We start from the raw sequence: 19,566 nt of genomic DNA, 5'->3' as shown, positions 1-19,566 counted from the left end.
CCAGGGTCTCCTTCTTTCTTTTTTCTCCATGCTAACCATCCATCTTCTATCTCTGTTCTCCCCTTCGGTCTGGCATCTCTCCTTTTTTTCGTCTCCATCCACAGATCCACCTTTTCTCAACTACCCTTTTATCCAGCATCTCTCCCTCCTTCCCCAGCACCCCAGGGTCCACCATCTCTCCCTTTCTTTTCCTAAATACCATCCTATCTAGTATCTCTATCCCCCCTCCACACCATCCCTTGTATCCAACTTCTCTCCCTTTCTGTTCCTTCCCTCCCTAAATTCCATTGCCCACCATCTCTCTCCCTTTCCCCTAAGAACATAAGAAGTTGCCTCCGCTGAGTCAGACTAGAGGTCCATCCTGCCCAGCGGTCCGCTCCCGCGGTGGCCCCTCAGGCCTAATTGCCTGAACAGTGTCCCTGACTAATTTTGTAACTGCCTCTAATCCTATCCCTATTTCCTACCTCTACTCCTATCTGTACCCCTCAATCCCTTTGTTCTCCATGTACCTGTCCAGCCCTTCTTTGAATCCCTGTAGTGTGCTTCTGCTTATCACATCCTCCGGTAGCGCGTTCCATGTATCCACCACCCTCTGGGTGAAAAAGAACTTCCTGGCGTTTGTTCTAAACCTTTCCCCTTTCAATTTCTCTAGTATCCCCTTGTACTTGTGGTTCCCCATAATTTGAAAAATCTGTCCCTGTCTACTCTTTCTATGCCCTTCATGATCTTGAAGGTTTCTATCATGTCTCCTCTAAGCCTCCGCTTTTCCAGGGAGAAAAGCCCCAGCTTCTTCAGTCTGTCAGTATATGAGAGGTCTTCCATACCCTTTATTAGCTTAGTTGCTCTTCTCTGGACTCTCTCAAGTACCGCCATGTTCTTCTTGAGGTACGGCGACCAGTACTGAACACAGTACTCCAGGTGCGGGCGCACCATTGCACGATACAGTGGCAGGATGACTTCCTTCGTCCTGGTCGTGATACCCTTCTTAATGATACCCAACATTCTGTTTGCCTTCCTTGAGGCTGTGGCGCACTGTGCTGACGCCTTCAATGATGTGTCTACCATCACTCCCAGGTCTCTTTCAAGGTTACTCACCCCTAGCGGTGATCCCCCCATTTTGTAAGTGAACATCGGGTTCTTTTTCCCTACATGCATGACCTTGCATTTCCCTATGTTGAAGCTCATTTGCCACTTTTTGGCCCATTCTTCCAGCGCTGTCAGATCTTTTTGGAGATTTATGCAGTCCTCCTCGTTTTCAACCCTGCTGTATAGTTTGGTGTCATCCGCAAATTTAATAACCTCACATTTGGTTTCTGCCTCCAGGTCGTTAATAAATATATTGAACAGGAGCGGTCCCAGCACCGACCCCTGCGGAACTCCGCTCGTGACCCATTGCCAGTCTGAGTAATGGCCCTTTATTCCAACCCTCTGTTTCCTGTCCGCCAGCCAGTTTTTGATCCATCGGTGGACCTCCCCTTGCACCCCGTGGTTCCATAGCTTCCTTAGCAGTCTTTCATGTGGTACCTTGTCAAAGGCTTTTTGGAAGTCAAGGTAAATGATATCTATTGATTCCCCTTTATCCCCTGTTTTTAGATCCATTATTTCTTCCCCCCAAAGTCCGGCATATGCATGTCTCTTTGAAACCCCCCCTTCTCTCCATGTACTTCTACACCAGGGCCCCCCTCCCCTGAAGGTCTGTCCCCCTTGAAGGCCTGTGCCACCACTCCTGAAGGCCTGTACCACCCCCCCCCCAGGAAAGCCTGAGTGTTCCCCCTGACCTCCCACACATCCATTTACCTAATATCAGCAGCCTGCAGAGAAGATCGCCGGTGCTAGCGATCTTTACAAGCTACCATAGGTCTTCGGAACTGTCTTCCCTCTGCCGCGGTCCCGCCCCTCCTCTGATGTCAGAGGAAGGATCGCGGCAGAGGAAACAGCACTGAAGGCCTATGGCAGCTTGCAAAGATCGCTAGCACCGGTGATCTTCTCTGCAGGCTGCTGATATTAGGTAATTGGATGCGTGGGAGGCCAGGGGGGAAGCCAGACACCAGAACTTCCCGAATGACCCTCCCCCCTCCCCCTCTAAAGCATGAGTGGCAGCAGCTGGCCAGCAAGAGGCAGTGCTGCCACTCCTGCTTTAGGGGGTGAGGGTTAGTCACCGAATCGGTGAATCAATTCAAATCATGAATCGGGCAGCACTAGTACACACCTCAAAATAAAGGCATTTGTTCCAGGTTCTCGAGCAGCCATAGTTATGGAACACTGGGTGCTATAATTTATAAAGCGCAACAGAACCACTAGTTCTGGTAATTGTTTTAATTACCAGAACTTAGTGGCAAGCTTAGTGGCAAGACGTGTGGGGGGAGATTTGTTTATCATTTCATTTATTAAATTTGATATACCGCTTTTGTTGCAACGCAATTCAAGGCGATTTACAATAATTTTTTTAAAATAAAAAAACAAAAATAAAATGCCATTGGTAAAATAGGACAGAAACAAACATTCATACCAGAAACATAAAGTGTCAGATCCTGATGTTACAAAACTGCTCTCCAATGCTTCTGCTTTCACAATTAATAATAAGAGAATGCTTGTTCAAAAAGAGAAGTTTTTAAAGACACATGGAACTTAGTAAAAGATGGCTCTAGATGCAGATATGAGGGTAGCGAGTTCCATAATACTGGTGCGATAGAAAAAAATGCTGAATGTTGTTTCCCATTTCATTTTTGAGGGGCGAAGAATAATTAGTCCAGTTTTTTGACTTGCGAGCTACTTTTAAAATGACCAAATCAAAATGATCTACCAACAATAAAATTTTTAAAAAACACAAAGCACACTGTACGCTGAGAAAATGTTAATTATCATTTATATTCAGGGTTTTTTTCAAAGAGGTCAAGGCAGATAACTTTAAAATATGCAATGTCACCTCAGTAACACTTATACAAAAATAGACAAATATACTCCCACCCTTTTTGCTAAACCGCGATAGCGGTTTTTAGCACAGGGAGCTGTGCTGAATGCCCCGCACTGCTCTTAACGCTCATAGGCTCCCTGTGTTAAAATTTGCTACTGCGGTTTGGTAAAAGGGGGCCATAGTGCAAAATATAGATAGCAGATATAAATTCTCAAAACGGACACATTTGGACCACTAAATTGAAAATAAAATCATTTTTCCTACCTTTGTTGTCTGGTGATTTCATGAGTCTCTGTGCATCCAATATTTCTTCCCTTCTTTCTGCCTCCTGCATGCTTCCTCTCCTCCAGATCTCATTCCATTCTCCAACCAACATCTCTGTCCTTCCATGAGTCCAACTTTTTTTTCCTCTCTCCCTGCCCCTCCCCTTTCTTTCTCTCTCCTTGCTCCCCCTTTCCTTCTTTCTGTCTCCCTGTCTGTCTTTCTGTGTCCCTGTTCTGCCTCCCTGTCTTTCTTTCCGTCTTCCCTTTCTTTCTCCCCAAGCCACCGCTGGAGCCGTCGTCTGGGAACAGGGCCCCAAGCCGCTGTTGCTGCCGAGTTCTCCCTGTTCCCCGACACCACAACAGGCCAGCAGTGACTGAAGAAGCACCGGGCCCACCAGCCTTCCCCCCTGACGTCAATTCTGATGCCAGAGAGGAAGTTCCGGGCCTGCCAGGCAGTGATTGGCTGGCCCAGAACTTCCTCTCTGACATCAGAATTGACGATGGGGAAGGGGGAAGGCTAGTGGGCCTGGCGCTATTGCAGTCGCTACTGGCCTTTTGCGGCGTCAGAGAAGCAGGGAGAATGCAAAGGCAATGCGAGTCTATCGTGGAGCTCGTGATGGGCTCTGAGATTGACTCGTGTTGCCTTTGAGATCTACTGGTCGCTCACAATCGACCTTTTGGGCACTCCTGAACTAGTCTGTTCTCAGGTAATGAACAAAGGGTCTGTGTTGGTGAATAAGGGATAATTAATGTAGCCAGATAATCGGGAATACGGTATCTGAATGTAAAGTCTTATAAGTCAAGGCAAGGATTTTAAATTGTTAAGTGCTATATTGAACACTTAACAGCAAAAGTTAAACTAAACAAAAATAGAACTGTTTTATGTGGTCTATTTGTCCGGTTAACTTATATCAGCACTTAATCAGATAACTGCCGACTCCGCCCCTACCCACAAAATCACCCACTTTGAGTTTCATGGTTGTACTAATATTCAGCGGCACAAAACAATCAATGAACTATCCCAGTAGTAAGACAGAGGGTTATAAAGGTAAAACTCTTACTTTTCCTTTCCACTTGATCACTTGAAACAAATCTACCAGAGGGAAAATAACATCCAGAAAGGTTCAGAGTGCAGCCACTACCTTGCCACCTTTTTTTTTTCAAAACAGTTTATTGAACGACAAAAGACAAACCAATAAAACAGCTGATACAATATTTTACGAACACAAGATATAGAGCACAAAACAACAAACCACCAGAACAAGTGGAGACAGAGTCCGGGTTGGGTTCTTATACCTGGACTCGGCCAAGCCCCACCCCACCCCCGTCCCACCCTTAACCCACTGGCATTCCGGGTAGCACTGGCTTCCGCAGTCGGTTGAGTACTTGACTTTTAATCAGAGGGGGTAAAGTATCCAAATAAGATGCACAAACGGACAAAAAAAGTTTACTACGATGACGAGAAAACTAAGCTGATAAAGATTCCCAGATCATTAAGAGATGGAATTTGTTGAGCCAGTACCAAACGATGGGTGGGGAGTCCTGAAGCCAGTGATTTAGGATACATTTTTTACCTACTATATAGGCCTTGCGGATAAGTAAAGAATCACTGGCAGAGAGCCCACCCAGAAAACCCTTAGCTAAAAAGAGGATTCCCCTCAACCTGAGAAGGAAGAGCGTAGCCCACCAGGGTCTGTAAGTAACAACGGACCTCTGACTAAAAGGTAGCAATAACTGTACAAGACCAAAGACCATGTACTAGAGAATTATCAATCCGGCGGCATTTCAAACAGGTAGAGGTAGAGGCACACCCAAAATGAAAAGCCTGCTTCTGAGAAATATAACCTCGATGAGGGCCCAAAATTGACATTCCTGAAGCTCAGCACTCTGCACCACCCGAGGGATTTGCTGCACCAAAGGAGACAAGGATGCCACTTGAGGGCGGCAGCCCGAGTCTACAGAGCCAGAAGCTGAGAATAGTAGAGCCACCAGGTGGCAATGGTATTGAGACACCGAGAGCCAATCCCAATTGTCATCGAAAAAGAAATCCTACAAAGTGACCAAAAAGGTATGCTGTAGGGACTCCCAGGGCAGAGTAGCAACGTAATGAGAGAGCTGCCAATATGCAAAATGACCCAGAGCATTCAGTGACCAGGATGCCTGGAGAGCTGGAAAAGGAGAAAGACTCCCATCCGCCTGAAAGAAATGCCCTAGATTACAAAGCTCCTTACGCACCCACCGTTTAAAAACAATATTATCCTGACCAGGACAAAAGGCTGTGTTACCACTATGGGCAGAAGAACTGAGCCAGAAGACGAATGGCCCCTAAACTGCAACAAACACCGCCAAGCACACCTTTAAAAAAACAAAAACAAACAAACATGAGGAGCGGTAAAGGAGAGAACAGAAAAGTTATAAAATAGAGAAGAGATCTCCTCAAATATTCCTGGTCAAATGAGAAAATTGGGGGTGGACCTGGACTTCTCAAATTATCCCTAAAGTGTGCGGTCTGCCATGGCTGGATACTGGATTCCTCCCCTGGACGTCCTAGCTCAATCAAAGAACCAGCTCACCAAATAATTTCAGCAGCAACATCAACTAACTAGCTCAGAGCTAGTTGTGCAAAATATCCAACACAATCTGCTGGTAACAGAGAATAATTTCAAGTTTTATTAGTTTTAATATACCAACCATCGACGTGCATCTAGCCGATTTACAATGCTAAAAAATTTAAAGGTTAAAAAAAAATATATATAATAATTATAAGAGAGGAAGAGTGAACATTAAGGACAATTTACAGATACAAACTTAGACTTGAGGGTAAAGAGGGGAAGGAGAAGTCAATAATGGTGAGCAGCTGTTACATGGTGCCCTTTATAGGGCAGGCTCATGAGCAGTTGTTCTCTGTCTTCTTCTGGTTGACAGCATAGTCCCTATTGGTTATGAATGGGACTGGTGGATAAGGAATCATCCATATCCAAGGTCTTGAACTACATTGCTATATCTTGGTGACCCAAAGTGAGCTAGAATTTCTGGATATCCTTGAAGAGATCAACCTACATATGCATTGAAGATCTGGTATATCCAAATTTATTTCATGTGCATTCACTGTAGATCTCAATATTCTAACTGGCTGGAGGGTCAACAGGGCAGATACGGGACGCCTTTTGTTGGAAGGAACTATGATTCATGCTTCTTGGTCACAGGTCTGTTCAGTACACTTATCCATTAGGCACAACAGGCATAGTGCCAAGATCTCATGAAAATTTTTAATTTTGTTTAAAATCAGAAAAAATTAAAAATGATGTAGAAGTTATTTATTTTCATGCCTTGCTTTTTTTTCATCCTTGAAAATATAGCCAATAAATAGAATATAAATACATAAAATACAAATCAGATACAAAGAAAATATACATACAATTTAAATTAAAAGCTTAGTCATATTAACTGCCACTGAGGAAGAGGCCCTTGAAGGTAAAAGTGTCTAGGGCCCAAAAAAGTCATAATGCAACCCTGCGTCTGTTGCTTTAATGGCTGGGGTAAATGGCAATGGAATAAAAATAGGAGGAAACCCCCCCAAAAGCAAAGTACAGCAGACCCTTAATATTCGCGGAGGTTAGGAGCAGATCCGGCCCGCGAATAGGGAAAAATCATGAATAAGTTTTTGGGCCAGCTCTGACCCACCCCTGCCTCCCTCTTGCACCCCCGACCTTACTTGTTGGTCTAGCGGTGACGTGGGGCAGGAGCGATCTTCCTACAGTCCTGCCCCATACAGAGCTGCCTTCCCTTTGTAGTCTCGAGACTACAATGGGAACTCATGGCAGCCATTTTGATAAAGGCTCTGCACGGGGCAGGAGCGTAGGAAGATCGCTCCTGCCCTGCGTCACCACTAGACCACCAGGTAAGGTCTGGGGGATGTCCAGGGCAGCGTTTCTCCATTAAAAAACAAGGGGCAAAAAAAAAAAAAAAAATTGCAAATAACTGAATTCGCGAGTGGGGAAACCGTGAATCGGGAGGGGGAGCTGCAAGGACTGAGATACCACAGTTTCCTAGAGGAAGCTCATTATCCATCCATTAATGTTTTAATTCAGGAATATCTACCTTCAGACCGTGACAAGGTGTCTTTTAATCTTTTGTTGATGGCTTCGAGTTCTGATGTGGTAGCAGTGAGAACAGTACCTCCCTCAGTTTCTCGCAGTTCATTCAACTCCTATTGCACAAAATTAAAAAATGAAATAACATTGCCTTATATATGCTCTGCATAAAACTCAAAACACCGCATCGTACAAGAAAAGGCAACAAAATACATCTGGACATGAAAAGCACTACAAAGTTGCAGCTATAACTCTTAAAGCACTTCAGTGAACATATCAGCTATACTCAACAATTATGAACTTTAGACAGTAATGCAACATGACAATGCAATCTGGTTAAGATATTGCTGTAACTATCATATTACCCATACAATACACCTGCGCCATGAAGTTATATGACTTCAGCACATTAGGAATGAGCTGAAAATCCCACAAAACAGATAAATGCATTGCATGTACATTAAATTCTGACAATTGCATAATAATCTCACCTGTTCCACTTGGTCCAGGCGTTTCCTCAGGTTCTCATTAAGATATGTCTCTACTCGTGTAATAGTACCTTCCAGTTTAATTCTTTCATTCAGTAGCTGTCTGTTGTCCTAAGAAGATATCAAAACCAGTCAATAAGGGAGGTTACCTTCTGATTTTTAGTTTTAGGCAGCTTCTTGAAGTTAACTGCCCTGTGTTTAGGGAAGATTTCAAGTATGATGTTTATATATGTAATGACGCTTTAATATATATGGTTTACAGATGCCCAGCTTCATCTGCAAAAACAATTTAATCTTTCTGCCTTGCCTCCAAAGTCAAGACCATCAACCATTGGCTTTGTCTTTTGGTTTACAGCAGTTCAAAGACTATATATCACACTTACTTGCTGTAGCAAGCGAATCTCATCATTGAGTGCATCAACTCTCTTCTGATCTTCTAAGCTCAACTGTGACAGAAGATCTGTTCCCAGTTCTGCTTTCAGAGATTCACGAGTTGACTCCATGGCATGCAAACTTGCCTCTAAACTCTGCAAGCTACGTTGCTGCAAAATAAACGATGAAAACTGACAAGCCTGCAGACAGTTTTTCATCCTTAATGTTCTTGTTTATAACAAATGATCTATGAAATAAAAAAGTGGCAATGCAAAAATACCATGTCATTCTCTAGTCTGTATCCTGCAAATGACAAGATGGTTTGGATAGGGGTGTCAAATGTCAGTCCTCAAGGGCCAGATGAAAACAAGAGAATTGACCCAATGAAAAGCTTTTCACTTAGCTTTTTGAGCCCATGTCCTGCACACAGTTTTTACGGATCAGTTTATTTCCGACTGGCATTTTTATCCATGTATCTTTATCATAGGACTTCATAGGGACCCCAAAGAAGACATTCTGTCGAAACACGGACAGTGTTGGGTCCAGGGTAGAGAATGACACGGGGGAAAAAATCTGTTCCCATCACTGGACCACCGTCCCCTTCACCGCCCCGTCCCCATAGCATCCACCCTTCCCTCTCGCTGCCCTTCGACACCCCTCGTGCAGTTTGTGCATCTCCCTCCCTTCCCCTTACCTTCACGGCGCGTTTTAAGGTTTGAGTAGCTTGTTGAAAGCCGCAGGAGTGTTCATGCTGTCGCGTGCGTGTGTGGAAGCTTCTCCTCTGACGCAACCGGAAGTTGCATCGGAGGAGAAGCTTCTGCCCACACATGCACGCAACTGCACGTACGCTCCGACGGCTTTCAACAAGTCTCAAACCTTAAAACGTGTCGTGAAGGTAAGGAAGAGAGAGGGAGCTAGATAGATTCTGGTAGGTAGGAAGGAGGGAGGGGGCCACACGCGTTTCCTCCCTTAACTGCAGGGACAAGGCCTTTCACCATTCCGCGGGCGGTGAATGGCCTTGTCCCCGTACCTGCGGTGAGCATCTATCCCCCTCCACTATTTTGGCAGGTTACCCGTGGCTACTCGCGGCTAGCCGCAGGTAACATCTACCCTGTCATTCTCTAGTTCAGGGTCCAAAGCTTTTCTGTGGACTGTGTCCTAGAGTTTTTATGTGGTTTGCCAAGTTTTAGTATAAATCTGTGTTTTTTTATTAAAGAAGGTCAAACATACAGAATATCAAAAGATAAAGGTGATAAAAAGGACCAGCAAGTCAATAAACATGGTAGGAAAAAGTACAAAGCTTATAACCCACAGGCTGGTTGACATGTGTACTGGAAACAATTGGTTTACGGAGCACAGTAGAGGCAGAAAAGGCAATGAGTACAACAAAGAATACACGGGTGCACCAAAGGCTGTACAGCAATGATATCCCAAGCCCCAGAACCCCCCCAACCAGCCCCAACCCACCAGCCCCCTCCTCCCAACAACAACAGAGAAAGAGAAGGAAAAAACCAAACAAACCAGAAACCCCATCTAGCACATCCAAGGTGGGAGGACAGAACAGGCACTAAACAGAAGCAGAACATTCAGGGCCCTGAATCAGAAAATGAACCCCCCGAGGAAGAAAGAGAAAAGGGAAAAAAACAAAAAACAAAAAGAGAAAAAAACAAAAAGTAAGAAGGGAAAAAAAAAATTAAAAAAAATGAGGAGGCCACCCCAAGGCCGCGAACTCCTTACCACTCAGGAATCAAATAGGCAAAGTATTAAGAATCAAACTGCAGGCCTGAGGGGACAGAGAGTAAATATAATGACTGTTATCTGCAAAAAAACCTTTGATTGACGCAAATAATGACGCACTCATGTGCCAAGTTTTAATATTATTTTAATATTAATAAAGTCCATCTCAGGAACATCATTTCTCCACATTGGTTTTTGTTTCTGTTTGGTACTCGAGGGCCGCAATCCAGTCGGGATTTCCCTAATGAATATGCATGAGTTCTATTAGCATACAATGAAAGCAGTGCATGCAAATAGATCCTCATGCATATTCATTGGGGAAATTCTGAAAACCTGACCGGATGCGGCCCTCAAGGACACCGCTCACTTACAAGCCATTCACTTTCTTTAATAAGATGATATTATACATCTACACCAGGGATCTCAAAGTTCCTCCTTGAGGGCCGCAATCCAGTCAGGTTTTCAGAATTTTCCCAATGAATATGCATGAGATCTATTAGCATACAATGAAAGTAGTGCATGCAAATAGATCTCATGCATATTCATTGTGGATATCCTGAAAACCCGACTGGATTGCGACCATCAAGGAGGGACTTTGAGACCCCTGATCTACACTTAGTAGGTTTTGAGAAAGCATTGCCTAGCATATATAAAATGTTGCTACTTTTATTATGTGATTATACTTTATGCTCTCTGTGAAACAGAAAAATGTATTCCGATTTTTCAGAAAAGGAAAAATACTGAAATTAAGCTAACATTAAAAACATTGCAATATAAAGGCATACCTTGGGCATATAAGTTTTTTCAGACTGTTGTCTCTTCTCTTTCAGCATTTTCATCTCTGATAAGATGCTGTCCCTTGAAGCCTTAAATTTCCTTTGCTGTGTCTCAATCTGTTGCATTTGATTCATTAGTTGATCAATTTCATTATTGATCCGTGCAAAAAGCTAAGGAAATATTACATGGCCTTTACAAAATTCAATGAATGTATGACCAGTGATACTAGAAACAAAAATTATGAAATAAACCCAAAAATCTCAAAAGTAATAAAAAGGTTGTGCCAGGAGCTGAACTTGAAGAAATTTATAACACTCTATGCACATGGCATCAGGTCAAATTATTCTTACCTGCTAATTTCTTTTTCCTGAGTCCTACTAGACCAGTCCCCATTAGTGGAGGTAGAAGAATATGAATATTCCAATGACATCAATGTTAAAAGGAATGGTAGAGCTTGGGACAATTCAGTATGCCAATGTCAAAGCTAAAAACCACGAAACCAAATAACTAATAAACAATATACAGAAACCAGGGACCATAAAAAGCTAGGATGAGCTAAAATCCATTCAGATGAATCCTGGACTGCGGTCTTCCCAAAAGAATACATAAGGTATAATTAGAGTGGACAAACAGGACTCTAGGAATGGCAACATGTAACAGTATTTCACTTTCCTTATTCTACTAGACCAGTCCACACTCATAGGATGTACCTTTACTGTAGTATCTTCAAATATTTCTATTGCACTTTTGTATCTTCTAATTATATTGGACAGCTAGTGATATTACAAAGCTACTTCAGTATACAAGAACAGCCTAATGGTAAAAGCAGCCAGTTGAGAGCGAGCACAAAAATCCACAGGTTGCTGGTTCAACTTCTACTGCAATTTGTCACTATTAGTGCCAATGGTATAAACCATCTATATTTTGCTACATCATCGACCTCTGGGCCACAGTCATACCTGCCAGTTCTAGTACACAGCCATACCAGCCAGTTCTGGACACACTCCAGTTCTGGTGAGGGAAGAGAAAAAGAAAATTCTTGGACATAGGTGTGTGGAGTGGGATGGGAAAGAGAGATGGAATACATGGGGAAGAGGAAGAATTGTTGGACATGATAGTGGTGGAGAGGAGAGAGGAAAAAATGTTTACACTGGGAGGGAGGAGAGATGACTCAAAGAAGGGATAGATGTCAGATTCTGGAGAAGGGTGATGGAAGGAGGGAAGAGAGAGATGCCAGACCACAGAATGGAAGGGAAGGAGGGGGGGAGAGAGCCGCCAGACCATGGAATGGAAGGGAAGGAAGGGAGAGAGAGATGCCAGACCACGGAATGGAAAGGAAGGAGAGGAGAGAGAGATGCCAGACCATGGAATGGAAGGGAAGGGAGAGAGAGATGCTAGACCACGGAATGGAAGGGAAGGAGGGGAGAGAGAGATGCCAGACTACAGGAAGGAGAGATGCCAGACCACAGAAAAAAGGGAGAGATGTCAGATTCTGGAGAAGGGTGATGGAAGGAGGGAAGAGAGAGATAGACCACTGGAATGGAAGGGAAGGAGGGGAGAGAGAGATGCCAGACTGCAGGGAGGAGAGATGCTAGACCGCAGAAAGAAGAGAAGGAAGAGATGTTAGACCTCGGGAAGAGGGAGGGAAAGAGAGAGATTCCAGGCTATGGGAAGGAGAGGAGAAAGATGCCAGACCATATGAGGGGGGAAGACAGAGTGGTCTCACCATGGGAGAGGGATGAGATGGTGCATAGGGATGGAAGGGAAGGGGAGACAGAGGGAGGAGATGGTTGGTGCACAGCAATGGATGCAGCAGGGAAGAGATAAGAAGAAATGCTTCTTGCCAGATCCAAAGTCTGTCTGCTGAGGTAGTCGGCTTGAACATTGTCAACTTCTGCCACATGCGCTGCTGATAGTGCCTGGAGGTGATATTCCACCCACAGAAAAAGAAGGTTGGCTTCCTGAGCCAGTTGGGTGCTCTTGGGCCCTCCCTGGCAAAAGACATAGGCTACTGCCATCGTATTGTCAGAGAAGTCCCTGACCACTTGGCCCTCCAAAGTCTTTTGCAATCGCACCAGAGCCAGTCGAGAGGCAATTTGAAATGAGTAATTTCTTAACTGCTATGTTTCATTGAATATGCTTCTATGCTACAGAAGGTGGAACTCTTTCTCCAATAGACATCTACTATGCCATTTTTTTTGGGGGTGTGGTATTTTTATGAAATTCCCGGTCCAATATGGCCCATTTTGCATACCAGATATATCTTTTTACTATTTTTCCCCCACATGCCAAGTTTCATCCCCTAAATTTTCAGAGAGTTACTTTTGCTCCCTGACAAACAGATATTTCTCGCCTCTTTCTGTGTAATTCTTTTCAACTTCCTTTGAGTTGTAAAGAATAGAAAATCTTGAGAGAACATCCATATTTTAAAATTTTAGCATTAGATACAGTTCATTAACACTGCATTTTCGTTCATACACTTTCACTATTCTTGCATGCACTTTCACTATTCTTGCAATGCTCAAATTTGTAAAAACAAGGAAACCCTCATGTTCTCTAACTGAACAGTCAATGCAATAAAAGGATATTTTCAATATTTCTGCGCAGATTCTCGTTGAGTTTGGCTTCAAGTTCATCAAGTTCTTCTTCTACCTTTCTAACATCTTTCTGCAATTCAAGGCGAGATTTCCTGCTGTCATAATAACCTCCGGTTAGAGCCCCACGGTGGCTGACCTGATCACCTAAGAACACAAGAGAAACAAAATTATATTCTTGGTAATGGTACTTGTATTCCACCAACTCCCTGGAAACAGGTTCAAAGTGGATAACATACAAAAATTTTTTTTTACAAACTTTTGATCCCAGCAGTAAGAGTCCAAAAGAGAAATTATCTAAAAAAATAGGCTTTCGATTGTTTACAGAATGACAAATAAGATGTAATTGTTCTCAATTCAACAGGTAAAGAACAACAAGATGAAACTGTTTGGCCTGGAAAAGAAGAAAGGGATTTTTTATATCTAACCCTTACAAAGGATGGAAAATAAATCAAACAAGCTCATAAAGAAAAAGGAAATATAGGAAATGAAAACAAAGAATATAAGTATTCAGGACAAGTACCCACAAACATAAATCCAATAAGAGGTTTTCTTATTCTTTATTTGTACCTGTTTTGTATACAGTGACATGTAGAACTCATCCAATTAATTTCTTAAAACAAAAGGTAAAGGAAGCCCCCAATATGCAAGCACCAAATCATTAACAACTTATAAAGGCCACCTTTTTGCCTCATGGTTTCTTAAACGACTATTAGTGTGGTGGATTTCCATTGCCTTCACCTGTCAGCTTTATCCTCCAGCTAAAGACTGAAAATGGATAGATGGCTAAGTTGACCCATCCAACTGTAAAGGCTGGCATCAGTTAGTATCTCCCAGGAGGAAATGCGGAGAGGTATGCCCCCTTGAGAGGGAAGCGGTCTGTTCCTCGCTTTCGGTAACCATGGAAGCGGTTGTTGACACGAGTCCGTTTGAGACCAGTGAGATAGGAGAGTCTTGAAGAGGTCCCATGTGTGCTCTTGCCCAAGGGACCACCTCTATGGCTGCTGCCATTGACTCCAGGAAGTGCAGATAATGCCACGCCGTGGGAATTGGGACTCTGCAGCAGGTCCAAAATCTACTTCTGGAGCTTCAATCTGCATGGGTCTGGAACCAATGCTAGGAAGTACTTCTTCACTCAGAGGGTGGTGGATACCTGGAATGCGCTTCCGGACGGTGTGATAGGACAGAGAACTTTACAAGGTTTCAAAGAGAAATTGGATAAATTCTTGAAAGAAAAAGTTATCGAAGGATATAGATAGGGAAGATATAGGATAAAGAAAGGGTACAGTTAGAAGAATATAGATAAGGAAGGATAAAAGGGATTGAAGGATATAAAGGATCACTTACAGGTCGTGGACCTGATGGGCCGCCGCGGGAGTGGACTGCTGGGCGCGATGGACCTCTGGTCTGACCCAGCGGAGGCAAATTCTTATGTTCTTAAAACCTGGCCAAAGCCATGTCGAACAAAACTTCCAGGTGCTGGGTTGGCTACAGCTGACACTTCTTGAAGTTGACTATCCTTCCCAGGTCCTGGAGGAATTGGACTACTCTTGAAGCTGCCTGTTCTCCTTCTTCCCTGGACAGGGCTCTAATTAGCCAGTTGTCCAAACACAGGTGCATTTAGATCCCTGCCTTGCAGAGTTGTGCTACTACCACCACCATGACCTTGGTAAAGGTGTGAGGTGATGTTGCTAGGCTGAAAGGTAGCACAGAGAACTGAAAATGCTGCTCCAGCACATGAAACCACAAGCATGTCCTGTGGGCCAGAAAAATGGGAATGCAGAGATAGGCTTCCATTAAATAGAGGGAGGCAAAAAATTCCCCCGGTGCCACTGCCACTATGACCCAAACGGTCTTCACGAGAAAGTGTGGCACTCCCAGTGCAGCAATGACCAATTTGAAGTCCAGAATTGGCCTCCAGTTAACTGAGATTTTCTTTGACATGACGTCTTATCTGCCCGAGCCCAATTCTTCATCCAGGACTGCCTCTATGGCACAAAGATCCAATAATCTTTGCATCATTGCCTGGACTCTGAGGGCTGTCTCCAGCCAGCCAGAGAATCTACAAAAAAGTTCAGAAGGGAGGCACCAAACTCAATTTTGTAATGTTCTCAAACTTCCAGGACCCAAAAGTCTGCGCCAATCTGAACCCAGACCTACCAATAGGCCAACAGCCTGCCTCCTATAGGGTGGGGACCTTGATTCCTCTTCTGTCACTGTGTTTTCTTTGAGGCTGGAGAGGGGCAAGAGCCAGAGGCTTGCTGTCTCCTGCCCCTGCTAAACCTCTGCCTCCCACATAAGGACAGAATTTTTGAAAGTCTTGAAAATATCCATGTCCTAGATCCCAAGTCATCAGGGAGCTGCTGTCTGACAAGGCCTTAGTGCAATGATCTGTAACACTGGCCATCAGATCATTCAGACCTTAAAATAGCATCTGCCCCTGAAAGGGAAGCCTGCTCAGTGTGGCTTTAGAGCCTGAATCTCTTGCCCACCGTCTGAACCAGAGCATCCTCTGGGAAGACACAGCATACGGTAGGCCGACACTTTGTTTATGACTCTAATGATGTTATACAGAGCGTCCACTATATAATTCATCCCAGATAGGAACATCTGGGGGTCTTGTCTTCCAACAAGGCCAGGATTTGAGCCAGTAAGATTTTGCAAGCAAGTGCCACAAAGGACCGAGGCTGCCGCCTTAATCCCTAGGATGAAAGCTTAAAATTGTCTCTTGAAGACCACCACTTTATGATCCTGAGTATTCTTTAACATCACAGCTTTCACTAGAGAAGGAGGTTCCTTTGGTGACCTGCGCCAGCAGCAAATCCATCTTCAGCTGAACAAACCACTGCTGGAAATCTGAGCCATAGATTCAAGCCTTGACATTGTCTTAGCTACTCGCAAGGTCCACTGTGGCGATTCCCAGTGGTCCATAACCAGCTTTGTGATGTCTGGATGTGAAGGAAAGCACACTGTCGGAGTAACTAAGCCGCACATAACTAAGCACTGTGACGGGGTAACTGGAGGAATTTCCAGCTTTAGTTCTCACAGCGAGATACATATAATTAATGCCCAAGAATGCAGAGGCTTCGAATAGCCAGCACACCATGGGGGCCTTCCCCCTAGTCCAAGGCCACTACCACTTCTTAACCGCTGTTCTCGTGCAAATAACCAAACTCTGCCAGAGAAACTGAGACAATAATAATAGTTCAGAGGTTTACATAAATAATTATGGTAATACAAATCAAAAACTAGTGTTACAATATTTAGGAATTACCGTATTTTCACGTAGATAACGCGCACCCGTGTAAAACGCGCACACGGGTATAGCGCGCGGGAAACCCAAATATATGTAAAAAAAATTTTGTATACCGCGCACACCCGTATACCGCACATGCTGCCCGACTCTCCTGTCGCCGCCCGACTCTCCTTTCGCCCGCCCCGACTCTCCTCTCCCCCTTGAAGTCCTGTCCCCACTCTGAAAGCCTGATGCCCCCCCCGACGTCCGATTCACCCCCCCCCCCGCAGGACCGCTCGCACCCCCACCCCGAAGGACTGCTCGCACCCCCACCCTGAAGGACCGCTCGCACGTACCCGACTCCCCGACACGATCGGGGCAAGAGGGAGCTCAAGCCTTCTTGCCCCAGCCAACCGCGGCACCCCCGACATGATCGGGGCAAAAGGGAGCCCAAGCCCTCTTGCCCCGCCGACTCCCCAACTCCCCGACCATGTGCCCAAGGCCCCGCCCCCAGGAGGGACCTAAGGCTCCCGGGCCTATTCTAATTGGCCCAGGCGCCTTAGGCCACACCAGTAGGCGGAGCTTTGGGACGGATGGGCCAATCCGGCCTCATTCCGTCGTTGGCTGTCTGCCGGACAGGCGGGTTTGGCTCCCGTCTGTCTGGCCAACTTCACAAAGGTACGGGGAAGGGGGGTGGGGGTGTCATGGGGGTCGGCCAGGGGGGTCGCGGGTCGGCTGGGGGGGTGGTCGGAGGTTCTTGGGGGGGGGGCAGTCGTTGGGGGAGGGGGGTTTGCTTCGAGGGCAGGAGGGCCTGGGATCCCTCCTGCCCGTAATGTAGTGCGGGGTGGGAGTAGGGGGTCGCCGTGGCCAGGAGGGTTTGGGCTCCCTCCTGGGCCGAACAACTAGCGGGGGGGGGTCGCCAGGGCCAGGAGGACTTGGGCTCCCTCCTGGCCCGAACAACTAGCGGGGGAAGGGGGTCGCCAGAGCCAGGAGGGCTTGGGCTCCCTCCTGGCCCGATATTGTCGGGGAGTCGGCGGGCAAGAGGGCTTGGGCTCCCTTTTGCCCCGATCGTGTCGGGGAGTCGCGGGGGCAAGAGGGCTTGAGCTCCCTCTTGCCCCATCGGTCCTTCGAGGTGGGGGTGCGTGCGTGCGGGTGCGTGCAAGCGGTCCTTCGGGGTGGGGGTGCGAGCGGTCCTGCGGGGCGGGGGGGTGAATCGGACGTCGGGGGGGGGGAACTATGTAAAAAAAATTTTGTACAACGCGCTCACGCGTATAACGCGCAAGGTTATGCACGGTTTGTAAAATCGTGTATAACGCGCGCATTATATGCATGAAAATACGGTACTTGTTATGCCCATATGGAGTTAAACGTTCTATTGTATGTAATGTTCCTAATGACTGGATACTGAAAAGCTTCTTTATTTGTACTATTGAATTTTAGATTGTAAGCCACCCAGAAGGATTGTCCATGGTGTGGGATAATAAGATTTTAATAAACTTGGAAACTTATAAGTATCTATACAGTAATGCATATGTATAATAAATAGCACTATAAATACAAGGATCTGAAGATTAATAATTATACCGGTAGTGTCTGTGTCATTCCATTAAAATCCCAACATACATACCTTCTAAAGTAATACAGTCCATTGTGAAAGCTCTGGCTAACTGGGTAGATACCTCCATACTTCGACAAATAAGTGTCTTCCCAAAAACATGTTTGAAGGCTTTGTCAAATCTTAGATTATACCTCAATTTGCTGATCATGGGAATAGCATCCTGGAAAATGTGAAAATATAAAGTTGCTGCATATCTTAAAAGCAGAACATATTCTAAATTATTCAGTAACATGGCAAATAACCCTCAGTAATCCAAAGAGTATATCAAATGAATTACAACAGTCTCTTTTAAGCAATCAATTGCCGCTAGGGATGGTGCCATTTTGAGACCCAGAGCAGATGGGGCAAGAGTAAACAGGGAATTGCTCCAGCCTGTTTATTTAAACTTGATATACCACATATACCACACATATTAATCTTTGTGTTGTACAATGAAATCTAAAGTAAAAATATTAAAAGAAAGGAACACTACTCCCACTAGATACCAGGGATTTCCACTGATTAAGTTCTAGGAATGAAGGAGAATTCTGGGAGGGTACAGGGTTGAGAAAAGATGGGGTTTACACTCATGAACAGGGCTACCAGTTAGTGGAGGGATCGGGGGGGGGGGGGGGGCGCTTTAGGTATCAGGTATTGTTTTGACAAATCCCCTGATGTGGGTCCTGGTTAATATTCAGCCAGAACCTGCATGAGTGTTTTATATTTATATACATTATACACACACACACATGTATACATAGAAGCTATCTGCTATCCCAACATATTGAAATATCCAATGGTGGTGCCTATACCTACATGCAAAACTAAAAAGAAAGACCTATGTTCCACAATATAACTGGAGAAACCACAAAGTTTCAGGATGATACAAGAATAGTTTATTAAAAATATAAAAATTGTAAAACCATACACAACAAACAATATATACAGCAATCTAAACACTAATCCTGTATTTTATAATATTTGTTTGTGCTTGAAATTGTGGATGTAAATGTTTTATACATAGTTTATATTTAAGCGATTCATAAAGTTTTAAAATAAATTTTTAAAAAAGCACCAGTTTGCTCATAAAATCCAATCCTTGGTTTTATATACCGATTCATCCCTCCAATAGAGCTGAATTGGTTAACAAAATAATCACAGAACATAATAAAGGTATTAAATTAGAACCTCATCCTCTACAATCATTAATTTAAAGTAGAATAAGTCTGTGAATCTGATGACTATAACACAGTAACATAGTAAATGACAGCAGATAAAGACCTGAACGGTCCATCCAGTCTGCCCATAAGTTATACTCATTAAAAAATACATGATTAAATTAACTTGTCTCTTCTTTGATATTTCTGGGTCATGGACTGTAAAGTCCACCTGGTATTGTCCTAAGTTCCAACTGCTGAAGTTGCCATTTAATCAAGCCATTGTGACATCACTGATGAGGTTGGCTCTTAGGCATTGGTGGAATGAGGCATTATGA

General features: G+C 44.5%; 1 protein-coding gene across 1 annotated transcript in view; it reads right to left on the bottom strand.

The window, feature by feature from the left end:
- Positions 1-19,566, bottom strand: part of SMC3 (structural maintenance of chromosomes 3) — a 153,045-nt gene that overhangs the window by 39,172 nt on the left and 94,307 nt on the right. Inside the window, exons 18-23 of the mRNA XM_033942414.1 lie at positions 18,102-18,252; positions 13,234-13,386; positions 10,654-10,805; positions 8,143-8,301; positions 7,763-7,870; positions 7,279-7,387 (exon numbers count right to left, since the gene is read on the bottom strand). Coding sequence (XP_033798305.1) covers positions 7,279-7,387; positions 7,763-7,870; positions 8,143-8,301; positions 10,654-10,805; positions 13,234-13,386; positions 18,102-18,252 — 832 coding nt within the window. The remainder of the gene's footprint in view (positions 1-7,278; positions 7,388-7,762; positions 7,871-8,142; positions 8,302-10,653; positions 10,806-13,233; positions 13,387-18,101; positions 18,253-19,566) is intronic.

Source organism: Geotrypetes seraphini, chromosome 4 (genome assembly GCF_902459505.1).
Source record: "Geotrypetes seraphini chromosome 4, aGeoSer1.1, whole genome shotgun sequence".
NCBI lineage: Eukaryota > Metazoa > Chordata > Amphibia > Gymnophiona > Dermophiidae > Geotrypetes > Geotrypetes seraphini.
This window is presented reverse-complemented; position numbering and strand designations above follow the sequence as displayed.